The sequence below is a fragment of the Larimichthys crocea genome, chromosome X, assembly GCF_000972845.2.
Source record: "Larimichthys crocea isolate SSNF chromosome X, L_crocea_2.0, whole genome shotgun sequence".
In the NCBI taxonomy this organism is placed as follows: Eukaryota; Metazoa; Chordata; class Actinopteri; family Sciaenidae; genus Larimichthys; species Larimichthys crocea.
The window spans coordinates 37,489,458-37,516,666 of NC_040020.1; the positions used below are offsets into that span (position 1 = coordinate 37,489,458).

General features: G+C 42.3%; 3 protein-coding genes across 4 annotated transcripts in view; all 3 read left to right on the plus strand.

Moving 5' to 3' along the window:
* The first annotated feature begins 10 nt into the window (after nucleotides 1-10).
* On the plus strand, nucleotides 11-7,567 carry LOC104927689 (uncharacterized). 2 transcript variants are annotated; one of them, XM_027283503.1, is made up of 7 exons: nucleotides 11-153; nucleotides 802-917; nucleotides 999-1,996; nucleotides 2,624-2,719; nucleotides 3,387-3,840; nucleotides 4,633-6,288; nucleotides 6,733-7,567. In XM_027283503.1, the coding sequence occupies exons 2-7, from the start codon at nucleotides 815-817 to the stop codon at nucleotides 7,107-7,109; spliced, it is 3,684 nt and encodes a 1,227-aa protein (XP_027139304.1). In that variant the 5' UTR covers nucleotides 11-153; nucleotides 802-814; the 3' UTR covers nucleotides 7,110-7,567. The 2 variants fall into 2 exon arrangements, with proteins under 2 accessions (XP_027139304.1, XP_027139305.1); XM_027283504.1 differs by having other exon boundaries at nucleotides 2,624-2,665.
* A 75-nt stretch (nucleotides 7,568-7,642) lies between these two features.
* Nucleotides 7,643-10,439, plus strand: timm10 (translocase of inner mitochondrial membrane 10 homolog (yeast)). Its single transcript, XM_010741820.3, has 2 exons — nucleotides 7,643-7,884; nucleotides 9,279-10,439. Exons 1-2 carry the CDS (start codon nucleotides 7,814-7,816, stop codon nucleotides 9,472-9,474), a joined length of 267 nt encoding a protein of 88 aa, XP_010740122.1. The 5' UTR covers nucleotides 7,643-7,813; the 3' UTR covers nucleotides 9,475-10,439.
* Nucleotides 10,440-10,594: 155 nt separating this feature from the next.
* unc93b1 (unc-93 homolog B1, TLR signaling regulator) overlaps nucleotides 10,595-27,209 on the plus strand; it is a 25,632-nt gene continuing 9,017 nt past the window's right edge. The window contains exons 1-7 of the mRNA XM_027283199.1: nucleotides 10,595-10,775; nucleotides 11,995-12,105; nucleotides 12,275-12,416; nucleotides 12,570-12,723; nucleotides 12,798-12,959; nucleotides 14,182-14,311; nucleotides 14,437-14,530. Coding sequence (XP_027139000.1) covers nucleotides 10,773-10,775; nucleotides 11,995-12,105; nucleotides 12,275-12,416; nucleotides 12,570-12,723; nucleotides 12,798-12,959; nucleotides 14,182-14,311; nucleotides 14,437-14,530 — 796 coding nt within the window. The 5' untranslated portion in view covers nucleotides 10,595-10,772. The remainder of the gene's footprint in view (nucleotides 10,776-11,994; nucleotides 12,106-12,274; nucleotides 12,417-12,569; nucleotides 12,724-12,797; nucleotides 12,960-14,181; nucleotides 14,312-14,436; nucleotides 14,531-27,209) is intronic.

Genomic DNA, 27,209 nt, shown 5'->3' on the forward strand with positions numbered 1-27,209 from the left:
GCACAGCTTACAGGGCGACCTGAAGGTGTCGCTAGTATTTAACACCTCACTGTTTCAGATGCGACAGTTAATGCTTCTGTAACTTGAATTTAATGCTCGAGTCCAAATCAAGTGTTGGAAACACCTCTCTGCACATGCGACAGAAAAATACTGGTAAGTGTCATTTTCATGCTAATGCTAAGCTACCTCGCTTTAGCTGTGGCGTGTGAGCTTCACTGCAGGCTAACCTCCTTAAACTTGACCCGATAGTGTTGAGCTGCACGCTTCAAATGTCAATTGAAGTTGGATTGCAAATTCTCGTTTGTGAATAAGGCCGACATATGCATGTTTTTTAATAAATAAAAAAAAGTTAGTTTAGCTAGCGTTTAGCCGAGGTGGCTAAAGGTTAGCTGCGATATTAGCAGAAATAAAAGCGTCACTTTGTCAAGAAAGAAGTATTTTTTTTGCCAAATTGTGTCCTGTGGCTAAAATAAGCCCCCCCCCCCGAGTAAATAAAAGCGGGAAACTACAAAATTAAACTAAAATTTAAAAAAAATGTCGCACGTTTAACGTTAATACGAACATTCACGAGCACACTTTTGCTCCAGCACGTTATTTTTTTAATTTATGTTTTTAAATAGTCACAAAATGTCCTGCGTTTAAATGGAAAAGTGCAGAAGAAATAGATAAAACAAGGTCAAACGTTAACATGAGATGACAAAAGTTAAGTTAAGTTAAGTCGGTGAAGTTTCCATTGTGTCTTTGAACAATAACCATATTCATGTGTCTGTCCTCTCCGCCGTCATGCCCCTGCTCTCTCAGTGCTCATGTGGTCATGCAGAGGTACTGGTGGCCAGGTTTTGAGATGCAGCTTCTGAGAGAGCTGCAGAGACAACAAAACAACGCCCAGCTCTGTGATACCCTGTTACAAACTGAGGGTGAGTTTGTGTGTAGCTCATTGCAATGTTGGACGAGAAAATGTAAAATAACATTTTCAAACATCTCTTTTATTTCCAAAGGTATCTCAGTGCCAGCACACAGTTGCGTCCTCGCAGCTCTCAGTCCTTACCTGTCTGAGAAGCTGTCGGCCTCCCCGCCTCCTCCATCGGGCCAGAAGCGTCAGCTCCAGCTCCGCACCGTGAAGGCTCAGACGCTGCTGAAGCTTGTTGGTCTTCTGTACTCTGGGGAGTTGGAGGTAAAGGGGAGCGTAGAACAGAATGACGTGCTGTCTGCAGCCCGCCAGTTTGGGATCGCAGACCTCGTTGAAAGACAGAAAGACTTGGGGACGAATGAGGGAGTGAAACAGAGAAAGAGCTCTGCGAGTTGCATAGAAAGAAATGAAAGCAGGAAAATTCAGGACACACGAGTTCAGGCCGAGATGGCTGGAAGCAGAGCAGCTGAAAAGAGAAGTTGTGTATCCACAAACACGCGGACTGTTAAAGTTGGCGAAAAGAAGGTCGGCTCGCTCTCTTTGACTCACTCTGGCCAAACTAAAACTCCAGTCCAAGAGCCTGCATCCTCTTCAGCTCAACCCTTGAATTCCTCTATTATGTTACAACCCCAAAACACCACACTGCATAAACATATTCACACCACTTGTGTCCCACCCGTTCACAATGTGCACCGTTGGGCACCAAGCGATGGAGACTCTACATTATCCTCTGACAGTCTTCCAAAGCCCACGTCAACATCAGCCTTGTCCAGTGATGTGATGAGCTTCCTCATTCCCCTTAATGAGGACTCAAACTCCCCAACACCTCAAGAAGACAGCTCCTATCAGCAGTCATCTGAGTTTGGGGACATGGTCGGGACGAGTTCAGGAGAAGAAAAAACAAATCCCAAGACTGCTGACAGAAGAGAAAATACAGAGCGAGCCAGCACCGCCAGCAGGGACGAGATACTCGGAGAAGAAAACCCTACAGAGAAGAAGCTTGCACATGCAAATGCAGGGATAAGAAACATGCCTAAGATGAAACAGATGCAAAAGATGATGGAAAGCACACAGATTTCTATCAAGGTAAGAAGAAGTGGTTCATTTTTTATGTAGAACCTAGAATGAGTTCTCTTTTATAGCTGCACGTGGACATAAACGCTGCTTACAAATTGTTTGTGAACCATATCCAAGATAAATGTCAACTGCCTCATCATGGACAGTGAAGCTCATCAGGCCAAATTGCAAAATTCCACTGCTGTAGACGAGGATCCCCTTGTGCCGACCATGAACCACAACGTCCTCCATTCAAGTTCGGCCAGGAAATATTGTCACATCTCTCATTTCCTGTCATCTCTTTGCTGTCTGTGATGAAGGCTTAGAAAATACAGCACCGTGAGAGAAAAGCTGTAAATCCTCCATCTACATTCACGGCCATGCTTTCTTCTTTAACTGAGGCTGCTGTAAGCATTTGAATCAGATCGTGTCAAGCAAGTTTTCATCTCAACAGTCTATGAATTTTATTCAGTGCAGGCAGAACAGGAGGCTGTCGAATGATTAGAGATCCTGTTGGGTGGCAACTGCCTACAAACGACGAGAGAGAGACAAAGGAAATAAAAAATTGGGTTTTTAGTTTCACAACAGGATTGTCACAATGTCTTCAGACCGTCGTATGTGTTGTCTTCATCGCTGAACTGTCTTCCCTCTGTGCAGGTGAAGCTGAGGAGGAGGACCAAAGGAGAAGTGTGGGAGGTGGTGAGCATACAAGATGCAGACGAGACGTTGTCAGTGCTCACCCCCCTGAAACAAGTAGATAAGAATTACGATGTATCTTTACTACAGACAGACTTTACTTTGATTTGATCGGACGTTTTATTGAGTAGAGTAGATTCATATATTACATTTAGAATCACTTCATTTTGCCAACTGCAATAATTACTCAATGATTTGAGGTGGCAGACTATCATTTCACAGAACTGACTAAATAATATGTGATGTCTTCCTTTTGGTGTCATCTTAAAGGACGGGAGCTTGTATACATGCACTGTAAATAAAGGGTAAAATATTTATGTGGCGCCTGTCACTTAGCAGAACTGTATTTGTCTACTGTAACCAAAGAAAACATCGGACATTACTTTGAGGAAGTCCTGGTGGAGTAGAGTTGGCAGAAGAGGAGGGTTGTTCGGGCTGTGTGATGCAAACGTCAGGTAAAGTCTGAGCTGAAGTAGCTCGAGACTGCCAGATCTGCTGCCTGTAGCTTGATGGACAGCAGGTCTGTTTCATCATCTGCTCTTAGACTCCACCTGAGATGAGCAGCTCCACTGCCATGTGGATTATTATCAGGAAGTTACTAAAAACATAAAATCATACAGAAGTAGAGGATTGTAAAAAAGAAAAAAGAGGTTAATGGTTCTAATAGGAATTGAATCTAACTAAAATTGATGAGAAAATGTGACCTGTTATTCATCTCTTACAGATGGACCATACAAACGGTGAGGTCTCCTCTGACCAGCCAGGCCAAATTAATAAACCAGACACCCAGATTCTTCTGCCTGCTACCACCAGCTCCCCTGAACCACCACCTCCTCCCAGCACCCCCTCCGAGCTTCTGTGTAGTGAGTGTTTCACCCCGAACCAAAGCGATGAGCTGGAGTCAGTCCCACTGCCTCAGCCCCCGTGCCCTGTAGAGGAGTCTGATGAGCAGATAGAAAAGCTGTGGGAAGACATCATGATGGGTCTGAACATCCTGCCAGACTTGGACAAGGACTGCAAGAAGTCTCATCACCTTCAACCGAGCCATGACCGAGCACTAGTCTCAGCTACAGAGAATGAGCGGACGCAGAGTCTGACGCATACTGCTGTCACTGCAGCAGGGGGTGTGTTTCACCAGGAGTTTGGGACACAGATTGGCCACTCTACACCACATACAGGTATCTAGGTGCAATTATTTTTTTCTTCTTAAAAGATGTGTAGACTTCTGTGTTTTACGATTACTTTATTCATAAATTTTTGGTTAATGTGTTGCCAAGCAGTGGCAGTTTGGCAAGCTAGATGAGTAATGAGTAAGTAGCTGTTTTTTTTAAATCTAAAGAGGGAGAGATTTATGAACTGTGATATCTAAATACTTTATCCAAGCTAATAAATTTAGCTAATAATAAATTTGTGCCTGTGGTAGGTGTTGAATCATGGAAGTCTATGATTTCAGGTTCTCTACACTATACAAAATCAGTTTTCCTCTTTATATCCCAGCAGTTTTCCAAAATGCTGTTAGCATTTTGGAAAATGGCCATCAAAAATTTCCTTTGATCCATACCGATATCATCAGATTACTTATTTTGCTGAATAACAGCCCAGATATATAGTGGACTTCCTGTCATGACATGGAGAAAAGCAAGACATCCTCACAGTTAAATAGTTGGAACACGGAGATGTTTGACATTTTTGCTTAAATTATTAATCAGTTATTTAATGAATTGTTTGGAATGACTCTAATGAACTCTAATTTAAATAATGTTTGTATCTAAAGTGATATTTATGATTCAGGACCAAAACAGAAAAGAACATTTCCTTCTTTCTGTGTAATTCCACAGCCCACAGTAAACGCCCACACTATCTTTCCTGTTCCAATATCTTAACCCCCCCCCCCTTAACGCCAACCACCTCAGCTTTGGTTATTCAAGGAAGATTTATGGCAGTTTTCACCCCTGTTTGTTGTTTTACAGCTCCAAACCAGCCCAGCTGCTCGAGCCTTTCATCTGTACAGTCGGATGCTGTCATAACCACGAAGCAAAGAGATGGACCGAGCCAACAGGAATTGTCGCAGTCGAAAAGTCAAAATGGTCCACATACTGAAGAGCCCACAACAAGATCAGTCGTACCCACAGCTTTCTCCTTCAGTGGGAAAAAACTACATTACCCAGCAGATCAGGAACCGTCTTCACGAAACAATCAGAGTGCCCTGCCTCCTTTTTCTTTACCCTGCATGAATGATTTGCAGCTTCCTCGATGTCTCTCTCCGTTAGAGCCATTTGCATCAGCAACAAAACATGGGCCTGTCCTCAACAACTCAACGAACCACGGCAATAAAAATCAGCCACAGCCATGTCTACATGGGCGACTCTGGCTCACAGTAAACCCTGGATCATTACAATTTCCTATCGGTGTCATCACTCACAGAGAAAACAAAAGTGAGTCTTTACCTCAGGGTACAAACCACAGCAGCTGGTCAGGAACGATATCTGCAGAAGTAAAACCAGACATTGAGACCACATTGAAGAAGGAAAGTTCAAAGCAAAGTGACACCATAGTTGATGCTGCAGCGCCTAAACGGAGGAAGAGAAAGCGCACAAGTCATTTTCAAGATGCTGCCGGTTGTCTCATATGCAAAAATGGGAATGTCAGTGATGGAACAAAAAGTCAAATCAGCATGAGCGTTTGTTCAGTCAGTCTGTCAAGCAACAATGTGCTGGCAAAGGAAAGAGACATGTTTGCCAGTTCTTCAGACATGCCATACAAACTTTTAGGGAAACCAGATGAACCATCGACTGTCACAGAAAGTCAGAGAGAGAAAACCACTTTGGATGTCAGTACCGACCAGACTCGGATCAGGACAAGGGGCTTTTTGAAAAAAACTCAAGAGACCCCATGTAACGCATGCATAGAACATTCTTTAGTTGTAACCCCCCCGGCCTGTAGAGCTAAGACTGAGGAGGAAGTTCCAACCCAAAAGCGCAAACGTGGAAGGCCACGGAAAACCAAGCTCGAAGAGGCACCTTTTGCCATCAGTGAAAAAAAGAGCCACAGTGTGGAAGGTGAGCAGGAAGCTGACAGCAGTTTGCCGAAGGAGGTGAAAAGGTATAATAAAAGGAGGAGGAATAGAAGTGAAGTGGAGGTAATACCAATAAAGAGGACCGACAGGGCTGAGGCACACGACAGCACTGACATAATCCCAGCAGAGATAAGACCTGAGACACCCAAACAGCCAAAGATGGTCATTCTAGAGAAGTTTGAAAAACTTATCAAGCGCCAACATTCAAAAACAAGAAAATCAAAAGAAAGCCAAGACAAGGAAACAAATGAACCTGAAAGAGATGTAGAGACGGCACATGGTGGCAGATGTGAAGACTTAATTCAGGAGACAGAAATAGATATAGATGTTACTCAGCCTCGGGACAAGGACGGGACTGAAGAGTCTCCTCATGTCATCTTCAGTGTCACAGTTGATAAAAATCACAATCGGATTTTCAACAACTCAACAGCGGAGTACAGTGAATCACAGCAGGATGACACAAACAGCTCTACTAGTGACAAGTTTGGTGATGGGTGTCATCCGGTGTCAGCAGCTGAGAGGGAGCAGACACTTCAGAGTCCAGATGAAGGTAAAAGTGTTTGTTCCTCTAGGCTTGGTACATCATTGGCAGATTGTGCAGACCTTTGTACTGCTTACAGTGCATAGTAAACAGCTAACATGAACATGGGAAAAGCTAAACTAAAATATTGAATCACTGTATCATTTAATTTATTGCTCAGGCTTTTCTTAAAACCACTACAGTGTGTGCAAGTCTATCACTATTGTGCCATCTGGTGGTAACAGTGTGACACAGCAACTGCTGCAAGATGTTTGAACTATAATAATTTTGGTTACAGGACAAGCTCTTGAGGTAAAGAAACATGCGTACATGAAGGACTTCATGTTTCTTTACAAATCTGTCAATGTCAAAATACTTCCATTACAAAAAAAAGTACTATAACATAAGTAAGAGTACAGAAGTATTAGCAGATAAATGTACTTGGATAATCCATCTTCCTGTATTCTCTTTTAGCACAACAAAGCTGTGATGCCAGAGTGTCCGATACAACACAGCAGACTGCTGTTCATGATGAAGGCCGGTGTCACAGTAACTCCCACACACCGCCTCAAGAAGACAAAGTGCCATTAGACAACTCGAACCCCCAGATGCCTGAGAGAACTGGTTCACCTCTGCCGGACACTGGTGCAGCCACCAAGAGCTCAGGCTGTAATCAGCAAGAAGATGATGATGATGATGAGGACGTGGACATTTTGCTTTACTCCCCAGACAAAGAGCCTCAGCCCGGAGAGTGTGAGAACAGCCTGGATGACATGGACATAAATCTAGAGGAAGAAGAGGATGAGGAAGACGTGAACGAGATCGACGTGACCGGAGATGAAGCGGAGTAACTTTTGTTGGCGTGCATAGTTTTTACCATGTCGTGTGACTAGTTCAGCACTTTGAGACGCTCGGCGTGAGTGACGTTCTGTCTGTGCTGGTTACATGTGTGTTTACAGACACGTCACATCCATTCTGCTGTTAAGATGTATCTAATAGATTTTTCTTTCTTTTTCCTTTTCTGTTTTCACCATCAGTCACTGTCTGCTGATTATCATGGGCCGTGCGCCCATTTCATTTGAGCTTCATTTAGTTCTTATGTAAGGTTCAAACAAATGTTTGATTTCCATGAATAATATGCTGAAGCATTGATATAAAGATGGAAAATGTTCTTATTGTTGTTTGTCAGACTGCTTAAGATAAAAAAAAACAAGTAAATGTTGTAAAAGAAGGTGTTTTGAGCCTCGAGTGCAGCGTGTTTCATGTAAATAACAGAATTCTAGTTTATTAAACTAACAGTCTGCCTTTTCAGTCATGTCAAGTGTTTCGCTTTCTTCAACAACACACCGGCAGAGGGCGCTGTGTTTAAATCAACCTTTATTGACAGCAGCAGCGGTGTGAGCGGAAATGACACACACGTGTCGTACTGCAGACCTGAAGGTTAAAGAAGAAGGAGCAGCGGGGAGATTTCTTGTCGACTGTCCGCTGGAGAGTGTCAACAGGACGGCGTGTTCGTAGTGAGAGGCCCGGTGAGAGCAGCACTGAAAGCGGAGACATGGATCCCATGAAGGCGCAGCAGCTGGCGGCGGAGCTGGAAGTGGAAATGATGGCTGACATGTACAACCGGTAAAGCCAAAACAAGCTAACCATACTGCATGTGTGTTGGTAGTAAACAGCCTCCTGGCCTTCATTCATAGTCTGCATGAATCCTCTGCTATAAAGCTCAGTGAACATGTAACACGTTGGATAACGTGCACCATCATCATATCACTCATTACTGTAGCGGAGCTACACGTGACAGCAGTCCAGCACTGTACAAGCCTCCATCTGAATGTAGTACTAATGTCTTCATAGTGCTAGAGCTAATTATTTTTAGGTGCTCAGTTAACATCTGTGAGTGTTTTCATTCATTCATTAATTTTCTACTAAATTTCATAAATTGATTAATTATCTGTCCCGATATGAATTTACATAACTTAAAGTCAAATAATGGAAGTTGTCTTGATTTACTGACCCATCCTAAGTCCCTCCCCCTTTACTCTGTGCTCCAATAAGAGTCGAGCAGGCCCGGTCTAAAATCAAACCAAATGTTGAAGATGCATTGATCTGTATGAATGAGACACCACAGCCTGACATAAATGTAATGTTAATGATAATGGTAACACCTTTTTGTTTTTCATGTCAAAACACCTACTGTGAAACAGGCCTGCTTCCATATACTCACTGTTTTAATGAAGGAGCTGAGTGCTCCGGTATTATCATAGCTCATTACAGATCGTATTAATTTAAGTAGTGTGTTATAACTGCTAAACATGTTTCTTAAAATACCTGCAGGTATGCTTTGGGCACGTGTGTCAGAGTTATTGCATCGCTGGTCTTTTCTCACAGTGGACATTTTGATTTCTACTTACAATAATATTGTCTATATTCCATTTTAGGTTGTCCAGTTCAAAGGCTCTGGTCTTGTGCATACATAACTGGTTTTGCTGATCGATCTTAATTGAATGCTGGTGTTTTTGTTATTAATTACACAAGTGCTTTTTCTGCAATGGCAAGTTGGGCACACTGAGTGAGTTTAAACTGGTATATGCTTCACTTATTTTTAATGGTTTCCCTGATTACATTTAGTCGAAAATTTCAAACAGAAATTCCAAACGTGACGGTTCAAGCTTCTCAAATTTGAAAACCTGCAGCTTTCCTAAACATCTTTTTCTATTGGACTGTTGGGTCAATGTTTTTTCAGTGACTTCTGAGACCAAACAACTCATTTCTCAGTCAAGAACCCACAGTAGATATGAAAACAACCGACATCACAGTTTACTATTTACCTGGTCATACAAGGTTACACCGCACAGCTGCGTAGTTTTACCAAGTGGCTGACTTTATGTGAGTATTGGTGGGACATCATATTAAGGTGTTCAGGCATACTAAAATATCCTGATAAGTGTTTACACATGAATAATATTGATGTTTACACATAACGTTTTAAACGCTTAACAACTGATTTCTTTTTCTCCCAGAATGACCAACGCCTGCCACAGGAAGTGTGTACCACCACATTACAAGGAGGCAGAGCTGACCAAGGGTGAGTCGGTGTGCCTGGACCGCTGCGTGGCCAAATACCTAGACCTTCACGAAAGGCTGGGACGCAAGCTGACAGAGCTCTCCGTCCAGGACGAGGAAATGATGAGGAAGTCGGCTGTGGGCAGCGGATAGAGACTTATTGTGGGGGATTAAAGTTGTGGGATGGGGATAAAATATCTGGTTTCTCTAAGATGAGAGACTTGAGTCTTTTTAATGTGGGTGTTTTTTTGGCGGGGGGGAAATAGAAAAAAATAAATAAATGAATGCTGTTGAGGGTCCACTGAGAGAAACTGATACTCCGCTGGGTGACGGGAGCACGTGGTGGAAGGACAGCATGAGGACGTCTTCCAGCCTCTCTGGTTGTGTCACATTAGTTTTACATTCAGCTTGGCCTGGTCCTCGAGAAGTCACCTAAATATCAACTGGAAAGGAGAAAGGGACATGTTATGTTATTTCTAAGTCATACTCATATGTGGTTGTTTTTAGCTGCTTGGAGTCAAGCAGGGTGCTGCTTCTTCTGCAGAAACCCAAATGCTTCGTGTTACCGACTGTCTGGTACTTGGGGCAGGTTAAAACAAACACTACGAACGATTTGCATCTACTCTTTGTTCCCAAGTCGCCCTCTGAACCCGGGGGATTTTTTTGTTTGTTTGTTTTTTTTAAAGGGAGGGTCAAAGTAAACATGGACCCTCCTCATAAGATTGCAACACAACATGTTGGAAGCAGAGAAACATTGTTCATGATTATAAGTCGTCTGTCATGCAGACAAAGTAATGTCAGATCTGTACAAAAGCCTGAAACACAATAAATCAAATACATGTATCAGGGCACGCACTGAATTATGAATGGCAGTATTTTACAGGATACTACGCACAGTTTACTCTTTCAGCTCTGGCCTGTGCAGCGTTGGCTTCGTCTCGTCTGCCAGCCAGGCTGTTCTGGTTACATGGACTTGTGTTGAAGAGCTGAACTTTACTCATTTTGTCATGCTCCTATAGATTGTGTTGTTTGCTGTATGCCAGTGGACCATGTTTTTGACTGTGAAATGTTTTCCTGTCCTTACTAATAAAACATTGCCATCCTTTATTTTAACATCACCAGTGTTACTGTAATGTTACTGAAGTCACACACACACACACACACACACTATTTGTCTTACTTCCAGCTGTGTTAATGTCGCACTACTGGCAGGCAGAGGTTTCCAAATAAGTGTCTGTGCCTTTAAGACAAACTGTGGGGCAGGCTGGAGTGAGGAAGTGAAGACTACTGAGTTTCGTTTCCTTCGAGAAACTTATTTGTACCTACTCCTTGCTGGTCTAGAAGGGGAACTAAAAGCAGTACTGACTCAAAGTGACACAGGGACAGTCGCAGGGCTCGTCTTTCTGTCTCTCAGGTGGACAAAGGTTTAGTTTGGTGTCCGCGCGCGAAACATGGTAAGTGATTTTTCCAGGTGTGGGTGAAGGATGTTGTGTCAGGCAGGTAGGTGTGTTTGGAGTCGTGGTCGTCACAGTATAATGGATAACACTATGATAAATCTGAAATATGTGTAAATACAGCAGAAGTCCTCGCATCTGCTGTCAAACACTTTAACAGGGTAGAGTAACATCAAAAAGTTTACTTAAAGTAACGCACACACAGGTTTAGCTCATATTAAAGGTGTTTTTAAAGGCTATGTTTGGTAAAGCTGTCACGTATGGCGATAAACGACCTGTATGTTCAACACATCTGTGAGAAAACGTTAATTCAAATGTACATTTACAATTTAGCTTTATAGCCAAAAGTGCGTAGTTTTGTTGTTGTATAGTTTTGTGTCGTACATTTATAAAGGTCGACGACAAATGTGCTTGTACCGTTCAGATTTTGGAGAACATGTTTAGGACCATATCCTCTTTTTTTAACAATAGCTGTCGACTTAAATATAAGGGGGAAAACGCACCAGTGCTTTAACATGCACTGTAAATCACACTGGTTTCTCTGCTGGAACTATGTAACTAAGAGCTACTAAACTAACAGCAAACAAACAAACAAACAAACAATTCATGACCAAGTCAGGGACCACTCACTCACTTTGATTCAGAGAGCAAGGGACGGATCTTGCTTTTTTTTATTTTTTTTTATGAAATTGAATAAAATAAAAGAAGATTCAGCACCCAATAATTACCAATAATTTTCATACGGTCCCTTATCGAGACCATGAAGCTTTGACTTTGAACTTGAACTTTGTGATGTTGGCCTCAAACCAGAAACACATCTAGTCCTCAGAGAGAACATCGATTTAAAAAAAGAGAACAAATGCTCTAAATAGCAGTCATAAAGTCATAAACAGTTAACAAAAAGTTACTCAGAGATTAAGAGAGTGTAAAATAAATGGCTGCATTGTGTTTTTGAAGCTTTAATGCCATGTCATAAAATTAAAGATTAAGATTTATTGTCATGTGCAAGTAAAAACACGTGGTTTATACAGCAATGGAATTCTTATTTACACAGCAACGATAAGAAAAATACACACACAATAATAGAAAAATAGACTAAAGTGAGAATTTAAAATGTTAGGTACCTCATAGGAAAAACAAACAAAGATGTTTGCTTGATTGAGTGGGAGTGACAGTGAAACATCTGTTCCATCCACTATGTTGCTCTTTTGGTCACTAGATGGAGGCAGCTGACAAAGAGGAGGAGGATGTTGATCTGCTTATAGCACCACCTAATGGCTGCATTAACGAACTGCTGGATGTGGGGCAAGACGACAACATAGAGGGCCAGGTGAGCTTCCTGCCGCTGTGTGAAAAACCTTCAAACTCCAGTCTCTGTGATGTGATTCTCAGATTTCTAATGAAAGATAACACGCTTTGTCATGAGTAATTGAATTAATTTGCTTTGCCGTTGTCACACAGTTGCATTACTCCCCCCCTACACACGCTTCTTTCCTCAGATGGAGGAGTTTCTTGGCCCACAGGCAGAGTACAATGAGGAGGAGGAGGAGAGGAAATACTACAGGAGGAAGAGGCTGGGAGTCATTAAGAATGTTCTCGCAGCCAGTTTTGGAGCCATGATTGTGTACAGTGTGTACATGGGTGAGTTTGATTGGAGAAGACATTGAAATGGACACAGAGACAGGCAGAGTTGCAGAGGCTCTGATATGTTCTTTCCATTCCATTTTCATATGTGTGTATAAATTATGTGTGTGTGTGTGTGTGTGTGTGTGTGTGTGTGTGTGTGTGCCACAGGTCTACTGCAGATGCAGCTGATCCTCCATTATGATATGACCTACCGGGAAGTGAAATACAGCAACCTTGGCCTGGAGGACATTGATCGCAAGATGCTTATGGGCATCAACGTCACACCCATCATAGGCCTGCTTTACACCCCCATACTTATCAGGTAGACGCACAGATTCTTTTTTTATCTGACTGACCTGTCCTGCCTTTGTGTACTATGTACTCTCTCTCTTACAGGTTTCTAGGTACTAAGTGGATGATGTTCCTGGCTTCAGGGATCTATGCACTCTTTGTCTCGACAAACTACTGGGAGCGTTACTATACCTTGGTTCCATCAGCTGTAGCTATTGGCGTGGCCATTGTGCCCCTCTGGGCCTCTTTAGGAAATTATATCACAAGGTAAGAAGCATGACGTGGCAGGGTGGGTGAAGATGTTTTATAACTTAATACGTCACAGGTACACAGAAGGCCGACCATTGTCCCAGAACCTTGCTCTTACCTCCACCTCACTAGAAATAGCACCTACATATTTCATGGCCGTAGTTTCCGCTTCACTCTAGGAGAAAAGAGGCAACCGAGGCAAGGGGGTTTCAGTCAGCTATTACACCATTAGATGCCACTAAATCCTACACAACTACTATCTTACAACTTTATAGCCACCTTTGTCGTCACATCTAAACCTTACATTAATATTCACCATTTTGAATAGCCATCAGAGCTTTAAAGTGAAATCAAATCTGTGACATAACCATCAAACTACAGGCCTCAGGGTAGAGGGATGTACTGAGTGAGATCACTGAAAAAAAAAAAATCAAAGTTAACAAAAACTTATCAGTGCTTCTCTGTTGGACAAACTGCTGAATGTAATGGTGACATGGCTGCTCAAAACCCCCCTGTTGCCCCTGTGTGCTGCTGTGTATACACATGCTATGTGCTGGAATACTACCTTTCCTCTGCTATACTGTGGGATGATTGATTAAGCACAAATTAAGTGATAAATATGTAACATATAAGCACAAACCTGAAAAATCAAGGTTTTAAAGCTATGTTTTGACAGAGGTAATAAAGCAGGACCCTTATGAACTCATGGTGGAGATTCTCAAACAAATATTTTTTTTGAGTAATTCAGGGGTTTGGGGGCCAGTCTTGTTACTGGTGGGGCAATAATGACGTGAATGTATATATTTGATAAGCTAAAATCAGTTGAAGATGGCAAACTATTGGTTGGACTCTAATGCTGACATGTTTCAAATGGGTTAAAAAGGCCAAAGTTAAAAAGTTTGTTGAGATAAGCCATCGCTCATGTTTAAAAAAAAAAAGTGTGTAGTCTTTTAAAATTCTGCAGCGAAATGAGGGAATTTAGTCTCCTTGTGTCAGTCAGGAGAGACCAGACTCTGAAAAACCATAATTAGCCGGTTCGAGTGTTTTCACGTCTGTTCACAAAGAGTTGTGACAATAACAATACCCAGTATTGTTTGGATCAATGCAAGGCTCAAACAGCAGTTTGTCAGGCACTTTATTGTTGAAAATCTGTTAAACTGTGTGGTGCTGTGTTTTTTGTTTGTATTTGCTATTAAATTCTCCTTTCGCACCCATAAACTCTCTCAACAAACACATGCAGGATGGCTCAGCAGTACTATGAGTACGTCAACTATAGGGAAGAGCATGTGCAGGAGCAGAAGAAGCTTCCTAAGGGAGTATGCCACAGCTACATCATCATCTTTCAGTCAGTCTTCAACATCATCTTTCATGTGAGTTTGCGTCCATCTTTTGTGCACTCATGCTTCATGTTATTTCATGCCATGTGCACCGTGTATAAGTTTGTACAGGTGCAGAAACAAATCTCTGTTCCTGCTTTCTCTCTCTTTCTCACCAGCTGAGTTTTGTCTTTGCGGAGTTCCCCATGGTTTTTGTCCTCAACCACTACCTGCACGAGAACAAACACATTCTCTGCAATGTCAAAACCTGCGGTAAAGACACGTCACTTCACTTTCAAGGATGAATGATTACAGACAAATAAGGGCAGGACAGCAATGTATAAGGATTGAGTTCTTTCTATACAATGACACACAAAAAAAGCTATAGTTTGACATTTCAATAAATACTTGATGCCAAGGGTTAGAGGGGAGAGATTGACACCACTCTTGTGTCTGCAGTAAATATGAAGCAACAGCTGGTTATTTTAGCTTTGCTTTGCACAAAGCTAAGTCTTCTGCCTACACGACTGAAATATGTCAGGTTTGAGAGGACGAACCACTGCGGTACAATGAATGTTTCATTATAATTATGAAGAAGTTGCAGCTGTGGTATGGGAGCGAGGGGGAATGATGGCAGTCGGGAACTTTGGTGGTGCTTTTGACGTCGCCCTGCCTTTGTGCGTGTGTGTGTGTTTATGTGGTGTGTGTCTTTCTTTGGTGGTTATATGGTGGGTAAACTGTTAAGAGGACATGGCATGATGGGCGTATGTGTGGTGATGTGTTTGGGGGGGGGGGTTGCTGTGGCAACCATGGCCTGTTGTCATTGAAGGATGGACGCTTGGGGTTTAAAATTAAGACCTGATAGCAAAATATTCTTTTGGATTGAACACCAGTGGCAGCTTCACTGATTTAGCACGTCTTCTTGTCTTGGTTACTGAAAAAATGAAAATAAAAGGCCGTTAAAGAATCGTTTCCAGGAGTCCACATTTCACTATTACAGTTGTTATGATTTATTAATGATTATCAGCATCAATTAACTCCCCTGTCCCAACCGTTCCTCCACGTGTGGGAGTCACCACGGACCCATGCTCCCCGGATGGCGCTCCAATCCTCCTCTTCTTCTCTGCCTATAGCCCGGCCATGGTTGCAGCTATATGATGGCTCGGCTGACATATACGAAGAGGCCACAACAAAGCCCCGCATTCCCCACCCTCACCTCTGTGCCTGCGCTCTATAAGGACCTGCTGATCGACAGACCGCCATAGAGGCTCCAAGACAAGAGAGAAAACCGACAGACTGAGAGAGAGAGCTGAGAGCGCCGCCGATCATCGGCGCGAGCGCAACAAACTGGTAATTCCTCACGCACAAACCGCGAGCACAGATGTGCGCACGTGGGGTTCACGCTCACCTGCGTCAAGTTAATCAAAGTTTAGACAGAGGGTGGACCGGAACGCTGCTGCATCCCGCTGACTTCAAAATACACCACGGCGCCTGAATGTCTATTGTTGTGAACTGCAGGCCTGTCCTGTATGTTTTCTTTGTCTCTCAATTAAATCAATAGAGTGGTTTGTCTACAAATACCTAAGTGATTATAAATTTATGGTGGTATAAATCAACAAAGCAATAAAGACTCACATTGAGAAGCGGCACGAGGGAAGGTTTGATAAAATGTAAATAAAGATTTTATGTGATAAAAAAACGTACTTTAGGGGGTTGAAAAGGTTTTTTTGTTTTTTTGATAGTTTCCGTTATTGGCTTAATCAATTACCAAAGTGCGAATGGTTTTCCGCTGTTGGAAACTAAAAAAAAGTAGTAAAACTTTTTAGGCCTAACTCGAAGTGAATGAGGTCACGCTTGTTTATAACGTACTTTTATAGGCATGGTTGCATAAAAAGTTTTATTTAAGTTTAAGCCCAAAATAAACATCTAATAACTTGTAAAAAAAAAAAAAAGAATATATATTATATATATATAGGATATATATATATATATATATATATATATATTAAATATATATATATATATATATTTGGATGCCTTTAAATCTCCATTTACCTCTGTATACGTCAAATGTTTTAAGTCAGGTCGTAATTTTGAAGCCACTGACCGGAAGTGTCAGTCCTGAAGCGGGCGGCACGCGTCAACACTTTGTCCAAACTCGCCATCGCCTCGTTCACTCAATTAAGCTGGAGGGGGGGGCAACAGGAGCACAGCGCGCGAGCACGAGGGCCCTCACGTGGAGACGCCGTATAAAACAGAAAGAAGCGCCAGGTTCAGGACAAAAGTCCTACGTAAAGAGGATGTTGCTGTGAGAGGAGCACGGAGGAGAGCATCCAGGTAAGCAGGAAGCGGGAAAATAAGGACCACAACGTTCCCACGGGGCGGACTCACTCACCGGAGTAACAGGCGTGTTTTTAACTTAACAACGGTTTGGCCCTCTTAGGATTATTGTCAACATATTAGCTGCCTGAGAAGTTTGAATTTATTCCGGAAATATATATAAGTTATAAGTGGAAACTTTCAATCAATAGTAAGTGTGCCTAAAGAAACATGTTCGTTATCCAATAAACCCATATATTGCCGCAGACTAACGCATTTTTTACTGTTTGTGGTAAAAAAACTCGTCTCTGATCCATGTACTTTGTTGTTGTTTGTTTGTCCTCGCGTCCACTGCCAGAATGAATAGAGCCACTAGAACGCCACATGAAATTCATCCATGTACGTCCCCAGCATGGACCAGGCCCACCTTTCTTTAAGGTGGATTAACACAACACCAACCACACATGCATATACTCACTCCCTAAACACACAGTACAACACCTCATGCCTCCCCCCTTTGTCTCCCCCCTCCTGTGTGCAGGTGACTGGGTCGAGCGGGAAGACTTCCAGGGCAAGGTATGGAGTTCACTCCGAGTGCGGCAACATCATGACTGCGGCAAATGGAAACATCCGCTCCATCCGAGTGGAAGAGTGGAGCGTGAGTCAGACAGCCTGTACGCCTGCAAGTCCCTTCTGTGGACACTTGACGGGACTGACTGTGTGTGTGTGTTTGTGGTAGGCGCGTGTGGGGTTAGGTAGGTTGTGTCTGCTGAACGGAGTAGAAGATAATGAGAGAGGAAGTGATAGGCACAACAACTTGAGGCATGTCACCCTCTGAGGTCCACTCGTTTTTTAGATGAAATTGCTTGGAAAGAGGTTTTCTCACGTCATCAGTTTGATCACTGGAGGAGCGGCTTGGGGGTCCCTTTTAATCAGTCAGACACCTGTTTATAGCTCGGCCGAGTTTTCACTTTGTGGAGGCTATTTAAAGCTGGGCAGTGTGTGCCTCACCTGTGGTCAGCAGCTCTCATGGTCAGCGGTGGATCATTTAAGGCAACACAAAGTGGTTTTTTTCCACCTTGTCTCACACAGTAGTGAGGGAAAAGAACACATGCCTGTAGGAAAAACACACATACAAGTGTTTTAGAAATGCTGAGGGCTCTGAGACTGTTATTATCTACTATCAGTAACCGGTTAGCTCTGTCCAGTGTCCACTGGTGAACAGGCAGTCATTACATTTGTGATCAAAAGTTCTCTGATTGGTAACAATAGAAAAACGGTGACATCAGCCTTATCTCATAGGAGCTAAACCAGAATAACAGAAAAAAACCAAGACAAATAAGAAAAAAATCTCTCATGTAAAAGAAACAAAGCGTGGTCTAATTTTGGCACATGGTCCTGTCATGATGATCCCTCCAGCAGCTCTATTCATTGTTTTCCGTGTTGCTAAGGAACAATATAATAAGATAGTTGCAAAAATGATGACACAATAGTATAAGGATTGCCTGAGAGAGTTGATTTTTTGTTGAGAAGTTTCATTGTTATAATTTCAAATAATATATATGCGCACGTTTAATTATTTCGTCATGGTAATATTTCTCTTCCACAGCGCGGTGGGTTTCTTCAACTTTAGAGACAGTTTGTCACTTCTAGAAAAGTATTTATATGTGACATCCCGCCCAAAATTGGGACTAATGTGACAGTGATGCAACCATTTCATCGACTTCATCGTCTTCTTTTTTATCAGCTGCACGCACATACGTCTCCATTACTCGTTTCTTGGTTTTCTTTCTGTGTCGTCGTCATGCACACGGCGAGCAGCCATCTGCTGGTGAATCCACGTGTTGAGAAAAATAAGACACGTTTTAACACTCAGGGACAATTTAAATGTCATATATCAGTCCCGAATACCAAGTCAAGTGATTTTGTACTAATTAGTGGATGGATGGAAGATGGATGGCAAGCCAAACGCAAGAAGTTACAGGCTACATTTTAGAAACAAAAATGAGCCACATGAGAAACAGGACAGTCTGGAAGTTATCTCTGTAACTCATATGTTCACTTATGGGGTGACTTAAAGAGTGGAGAGAAAGGTTTGAACAGAAAAAACAAAACAATGTTGGTCTATTGTAATTTTGTTTCAAAAATTTAGAAGCGTGATATTTTCCATCTATATAAATCATTTTGTGAAAGTTTTTTATGTTTAAATGGGGACTTGGAGAACTTTTTCAACTGTGAGAATGTTACATTTTAAAAAGAAAAAACAGGACAACTGAACATCATCACATTAATGCCTCTAAAGAAGCGCACTGTTTCCTGTGACCAATAGAGGTTTTTTCATTTGCATGCGCTCCCTCTCTCCTTCCTCCACCCCGTCTAGTGTCCTCCTGTCTGTTGTATGTTCACACGTGATTTTAAGTATGTACAGTTTTTTGTTTTTTTTTACTCCTGCGCTGACTCTTTCATGTTTTTTCCTCTCCATGGTGTCCAGTGTGGGTTGGTTTCGAGCACCATGACTTCCAGGGCCAGCAGTTCATCCTGGAAGAGGGGCAGGTACCCCACTGGGATCGCCTACAGTGGCTCTCTGTCTACCACATGAGCCTTCAGGTCTTTCCGCCCCATCAACTGCGCCGTAGTACTCAGAGTAATTCCAGGGCTAAAAATGAGACAAAAGGGAATAGATAAGTGGGAGTGAAGAGCGAATGGGACATGAGAGGATCGTGAGTGACAGAAGGGTGGATGATCAGCAAATGAAGCCACGCAGTGTGATGACTGAAACAGCTCAAAAATAGAAATGGGACTACTCACTGCCCTGTCTGCTGGCTCGGTACATCTGTCTGACAGGTCTAAAGCTAACTTTAACGCTAACCCGCTGTTGTATCCCCCTAGCCCCCCTCCGCAGTCTCACCACACAGCCCGTATGAGGAAATCTTTGAAGGAGAACTTCATGGCCGCTGCAACCGAGATGTGGCGATATCCTTTCCCTGAGGCCATGGACTGTTCGGCCCCGAGGTGGGCTCCATGCACGTGGCAGTGGGGAGCGTAAGTCAACGCTTTATCCCGCATGTGCTAATTCAAAGTGAATGGACCGCTCTTCACCATGAAGAAGGGAAGAGCAGGAAAACATATATTCACTACTACAAGGAAGCAACAGGACAAAGTAATCTGACAGAGAAAAGCGCAAAACTGTCCACTTTTAAACTGTTTAACTTTTGGTCGCAGACTAAAATATCTCTAGCTATATGCCACAGTTTTTTTTTATTGCTTGTCCCCACAAATCGAGCATCTGTCAAGAGGCCCTAATGTTGATAGTCTTCCCGTTTTGGGTTTATCAAAGACCATCTGAAGAAGTTCATAGATGTAAACATTCAAACTGTAACTCGGCTCTTGCTTACGATTACATTTTCCCTCGTCCTCTTGTCCTATCTTTCTTTACTTTTGTGTGCTAAACGAGTACCCCCGGCTAAAGAGGCCAGCAGTACATCATTGGAGTGTGGAGAGACACAGCGAACGAACACAATTGAAGAACTGGGGCTCACCCCCCACTGCCAGACTCCCAAGATCCAGTCATCATACCATCAGGCCACTGAGAAGAAACGGATCAGCGGCAACGCATCAGCTCAGGCTCAACACCTGAAAACTGTGCTTCAGTGTGGCCTGAATATGAGTCCAAAGCCTGAACTTTAGGTGTGGGTCAGAGTTTAGGGCTTCACTTGTCCAGGACACAACTACAACACACCATCAGGGATGGTAGCAGCTATACCTCTTAATCTCAGCTGAGCTCAATTTCATATTTCTGTGAATACTCATTTTGTATTAGTACAAGTTGAAATAAAGAATGAGAACCTGCAATTGCTTTCCTGTAAGTTCGAGATGCAGGTATGGAGAGAGAATGTTTGGCATCATGGGGTGAACATAAAACACTTACGTCAAAGCAAAAACGGCATCTAAGAGTTCAGAGAACAGGAGAGGAGGTGAGAGGATAGACCGAGAAAGAAGGCTAAAGTGAATGTTAATTACATAGTAAGGATTACGTGTGAAACTGGTTAAAGTAGAAAATTATTCCTAACGAGTGGGTTAATAAGTGAGAAGTCTGCTGTGTCAAGTGTCACATAGCACTTCACATCAGCAGCCATATTTGTTCAGCAAATGTCAGAATCCTGCAAGGACCAAGGACAAGGGTAGAATGTGGCCATATACTAAAATGTAAGGTTAATTACTTCGAAAATAATTTCAACGACTTCAACTTTACTGAAACGTTTTTCTGAGGCTTTACTAGGAAATTCTTCTTTGGCAGTGTTAATTATAGTAAGACAAAACCCTTACAGAAGCCCAAAAAAAAAAAGCCGTTTGTCCCCAAATTTTTTGTTTTCCATAAAAAAAAACAAACCTTTTGTGAATGCGTGGGTATTAAATGTATGTCAACAGTAACTGTAAGGAACAATTTTAGGCCTGCTATTCTTTAACTGGTCGTACTTTAAAGTTTTCCATGTGGGCGATATAAAGCTTGTCACCAACTTGCCTATATAAAGTTTTCAAGACTGTTGACTCATACCACCCACTAGTCAAGACAAACCCCAGCAGCAACAACACTTTCTTTCAGTTGAACTGTGAATGGTGCAATAAAGCCGAGAGAACAACCCTTATGTCCTGGTGGACACAGCGATTGCACAAGTTTGCAACTGTAGACAAGTAAAATGAGTCATTAATACACATTACATCTTCACAAGGGATTGGACACAACATAAAGTAGCTGTCATGAAATGTTTAAATATCCACTAAAGTATTGGGACTCTTGCCTTCTTCACACATCTGGTTTAAATGGACATTACTGTCTTGTTTTAACCAACGATAAAACATAGTTGACTGACCCCGACTCTAATGTGTAACTACAGTACCACAAAAGGATATGAATTTTATATATAAAAGCAACGACGGGACTTAAATTTTGCTGCCTGAACTCAAACAATAAAATGAAAGATGTGTGTAAGTTATTTACCGCCTCAACATAACATTAAGAAAACCAGTCAATTATAAACAAAAGCACATGCCAGCAAATGAAGGAAACTATGTTGCAGTAAAGCACGTAGATAAATTACGAATAACATAAAGTTTTGTTACAACGTGCGTATCGACTCTCAAAATCGCTGAATCACATCCGTCGGCAGTTCTCTCCAACTTGCCGCCCTTCCAAGAGTAATAGGCCCGTTTAATACGCAGGGGACATTTTGACTTGTCACAGGTAGGTTAACCGGAACCTGGAAACGAAGAAGCTAAATGGAATTCAGGCGTCATCGACCGTTATGATTTGTACACTTGAGCTTTACTGCGATGACAGGGGCCAATTAGGAATGAGCATTCAGCACAAACAACGCTTTGCATCAAAGTAAGACCTCTACAAATGATTGACTTTGCAAAACTTTGGGTGATTTTTAAGGGCATGTGGACTCCCTGACAGTGTGCAGTTTCAAAGCATGATCTGACCTTGTTTGTTTTATGTGTTGTCTTCTGTACCCGCTCCTGACTAAATAGTTCTATGGATAAGCAATGTCTGCCTCCAACACTTTGGCCCACACATTGTTAATGTGGAGTAAGTTAACATATTAACATTAGAATAGCTAAGTACAGTGCACGTAACCGTATACTCTTAACTCATTTACTGTTTGTATGGAGATGATCACGGTATTGTATACACCTGCCCATTATTAGTAACTGTAATATATCCCTGAGGCTAAATTTCATACCTCTCTACATTAGCCATACATTACTGGCTGCCCGCACCTTTCTTGGAAAATATAAAGATTTAAAAAAAAAACAGGATGACATATAGCCACGGCTGCTTATGTTGTTCACATTCAGCACACCAGACTCTCAAAAATGGTTCCATCAAAACACATGGAGGATGAACAGAAATCAATTCCTCTTTCTTTTTCTGTCTCTTTTCTGTCTTTTTTTTTACTACCCAGTTACTATGTTACAGAATGTTTTTCTCTTCTTGATGAAGCACAAAAGCAACCGACACGTCCTCTAATGGATCTGCACAAACCTGCACAAAAGAAAAATATTCTAATACTATTTTTTTGCTGTATTAGAGTTGCAGTCGTGTTTTTATTCCAGTGTCACTTTGACTTTCATTGCTTTTGTTTAGTGGAACAGACAACTTTTTCAACTTTTCCAAATTATATTATGTGTTTTGTTGCCACGTTGCACAGACTGGATCAACTGCACTTTTATTACAGTCCCACCTCCATAAGAAACTGAAAGCAAATGAAACTGCCAGAAGTTTATTCCATTTGTTGGCAGGCAAAACAGGCAAGACGACTGTAAAGATGCATATGCATAATGACATAATTTGAGTAACTTATTGCTCGCGTAGACAAGTATACAGCAGGAATGGCATTGGGGAGGAGGGAAGAAAACATCAGGAAAAAATGTTCTTCATTCATTTCATCCATACATAAGTCTCATAAATCAAGCCTTCATTTTCCTTGCTCAGGAATATCCCCAGTGTCCTGGTGTCATTATCTATATTCATACACCAACACTCAGCATTTACTTCATAATGAAGTTAAAGGAAAAAAGTGGCCCTGTTTCCACTTTAAATTGCAAGTATTTACAGTTTCTGTACCCTTACCTCTGGATTACTGTTGTGATTAAAGCGGAATAGTTAATTAGCTTTTAAAGCCCACACTGTTTGTTTAGTGTAGTAGGGAAGAATGACATTGATGACAAGTGTGAATATCTGTAAAAATAAGGAGTCATTCAGTAACTCTCTGTATATCTGTCCTCTGTCCTCTGATTTGTCCTCCTTTCCTCCCTCTCACTCTCCCTCACGCTCCTCCTCTCTCCTCTTCCTTCACACAGGCGTCCTCCGTCTGCGACGGTGACCCTCTGCCCCTCCTCCTGGTTCCGGTGAGTCAGCTCCTGGACCCCGCGGCTTGGCCTCCTTCCTCCCAGTCCTCTGCTCCCATCCCCCCCACATGCTCTTCGTCCTTATCCTCCCGCCTTCCTCCTCCTCACTTCTTTCAGAGTCTGACTCATCAGAGTTGTCCTCTTCCAGGTAACGGTAGCCTTTGGACCTGCAGACATGAAAAAACATGTTGTATTGAGGACTGAGGGGAGAAAGTGAGGAGCTCTAAGGATATACCATCACAGACCTGATCTCTATGGATAAACTTTATTTCTTCATGAGACAAGAGAGTCTCCTGGAGGGAATAAAGCTTTACACAGTTAATGCAAAAGCACTGTTCAGTCCAGAAAATTCATGAAACTGAAGAAAAAAAATGGATATTTGGTGCACTGGGACAAGCTTTTAAACTGTCGTATATATATACATATAGTACATAATTAGCCTAGTCAGGGTCAGCAGTGTTCCTCCCTGCTGAGATTTGTGGCAAGCACAGAGAAAAGAAACAGCCTTCTTGTGTGAGACTGCACATTATCTGCACAAGGTCAAACACACAACAAAACACTTTTTTTTGAATGGAGAGAGGCTTAATGTCTAAGCTTTGCTGGCATAAAGACTTTAAGTTAATACCCACTGAGAGCCGCAGTGGAGGTTTAAAAAATATTCACATTCAACATCAAAGAGACGGTCGTTAATGTGTCTGCACATTCATCCCAGGAAAGCTGTTCACACAGTGTTTAAAGTTTTTATGGCTTTCCCCTTAAGGTTTGATATGTAGAACAAAACAAAGGCAAAGGTCGCTTATTTCTGAAATTGCTATCATGTTGAAACCAATTAACACAAATGAACATGGGCAGACTTGATTCTGGTTGCTTCTTCTTCTTCAGTCATTTAAGACGGACTGTGATCGTTACCTTGTGCCGTGGCCGAGGGATGCGAGGCATTCGTATGCCACTTCTGGGCCAGCCGACGCCCATCACCCAATAACAGTAGCAGGCCAGCAACAGAGTGGCTAACAGGATGGAGAGTTTGGCCTGGGCGAGAGGGACAGAAATGGATAAGGGAAAGGAAAAAGTAGGCACCTTTTCCTTTAAACTTTTCAGACAACTCATCACACACAGTCATACTCATCGGCAGGTTGGACCAGAGGTACACTATGAAGATGGCGATGGCCTGCCACCAGTGAGAGATGTGTAGACAAAGTCCAGACGTTCTTTTCCTCAGCGTACAGCATACCCAGCAGAGCAACAACAACACACACAACCGACATGTGTGAACAAAGTTGTAGGGTACATACAGACACCTCAACAACAGCCACTGTTACTTACTGCTGACACCTGTCTTGTTCAGCGCAGTGCCGACTCCCCACAGCACAGATATCACAACAGAGGCCAAGGTACTCGGTCTCTCATGTGCTTCGTTTTGATTAACGGACAATACCATGAGAACCACCAGCACACCCATGCACGACAGCGCCCCCTACCAGACACACCCAGCGTGGGAGGCGTAGGAGGCAAAGGGAGAGGGAGGAAAAGATGGAGCTGGAGAGGCCGTAGACGAGTACAAGGAGCCATAGCTTTTTCAGGCCCAATATGCAGACACAATACGACTGTGAAGGGAAGGGAAGAAAGAAATTAGATGAAATATATTATTCATATATTTCCTGTCCTTGTAACTATAATCTGCCTTTCAAACTACCTAAAAGTCACACAACAAAACACTACTGTTCAACAAAGTTCATTGACAGGGCAGTACCAGGGAGAATCCAGTGACCGCAAACAGCACTCAAATCCGCGGTAGAGGAAGAAAGGGCAGAGAGTCGCAGGCGGTAGCTCTCAGGTGTTTGAATGGAACTGGAAAATGTTTCCCCAGCCAATACTGCGAAGATCGATCTCTTGTCGGGCGGTAGGCACGCCACACAGCACAAGGAACTGTCGTAAAAGTGAACTGCGATCAATTCATTTGGAATATTTCGAATGTTTTTCTGTGCCTTCTCTGAAAAATAAGGCAATCTATCCAGGCCATTGTACGACAGAATAACCAGCTGCACACACAGCACTGAATAACACAAGAATTCTTGAGAGCTTTTGTGTCCCTCTTAAATCACTGCGAGCAACTAAATTCCTGCATTATACAATAAAGCTTGAAAAAGCCCAAAAAATAGCTTTAAAAAATACTTTACAAACATATTACAACAACGATCCATTTCTCAAGCACACTTCACAATTGCTCTAAACTGCACAAAGAAGTGGACCCGAGAGTGTGTTTTCCTGTGTGCTACCACTGAGATAGAACTTTAGTGTCTTTTGGCTAACTGTTTTGGTTTTACAGCCTGTACTTCACTGTTTTGGTTCTCACAGCTCCTAGAGCATCAGGCAGCTAGGAGCTGTTTTTCTAAGCACACTATACGCTACCTGCTCCACAAGAAACAGGACACATTACAAAGTTATACTACTTACAATATTCACTGGGAACATTGGATTATGTTGCCCTGTGTCTGCGGGATGTGTAAATAGCTTGAAAATGAGTTTGTCATACGCTCAGATTCACTTATTAGGTACACCTATATGATCTAATCATGTATTCTACAAGGCTTATAAGGACGTTTTTTTCTGAGAGGTTGTAATTAACAATATGCTTATTATGAGGTCTAGTTTAGTTCTTGTGTTGGACTGAATTCTATTCCCATGTTTTACACAAACATACAAAACACCTTCATATAATGCAGAAACTACAACCCAATAATAAACATGTAAATGACTACTTTTCTGACACGGTCGATCAAAACGGAGAAACATATCTATGTAAAGGTAGAATTGTGTGCAGTGCAAACTCAAGACAATCAGATGAAGACACCAGGAGTAAGGTGTTTGTGTGGTCATACAAAACACCTCTCATTAATGCAGCAAACACAAACCCAAAAATAATGTAAATGACTACTTTTCTGACCTGTCGATCAAACGGAGAAACATTATCTTGTAAAGGTAGATTTGTGCAGTGCAAACTCAAGACAATCAGATGAAGACACAGGAGGTCAGAGGTGTTTGTGTGTGTCGGGGAGTTCAGTCTTACGATGATCATGGACAGGAAGGCAAAGCCCATGAGGACACTCTCCACCTTGATGAGCAGCAGGGAGCGAGGCAGTTTGGTCAGCACTGTGGTGTGAAGCCGGGGATCACTCCAGTGACGGTTGCTCCTGGCAGAGGACGAGGAAGGTTCAGCCATTAGAAAGGAGGTGAGGGGAAGCATCAAGTTTAACATGAGACTGCATCTTAATCGACGAATGGTAAACAGTACATTAAAAAAAGTTGTTTGTGCTCATGTTTTTGTCTTTGAAGAGGCATGTGAGGCGATGCGATAACGAGTGTTTCCTCCTTTGGTTTTGTTGTTGTTGCAATAAAAGGAACCACTGCTGCCAGAATGAAATCTAAGAAAAACATTTCAGCTTTAGCAGAAGTGTTGCACTTATCTTGTTTCACAGCAATTCTGGAGCCAAATGTGTTTCCTTTAGCAGTTTGCTGCCGACAAAGTATAGTGGACAAAAGGTATATGCTAGCCTACACATTCGTGCAAATCTATGAAACTGAGGAACCTTTTTTTCAGTGTGGTTGTTTCTTTAGCTGCTACATGTTCACCAGCTAGTCTCCGTCTGCTGTTTGCAGTTGGGGAGGTAAGTGTCTATTAGAGCATCTTTGCTAAAAAAAAAAAAAAAAAAGATGAGCAAAA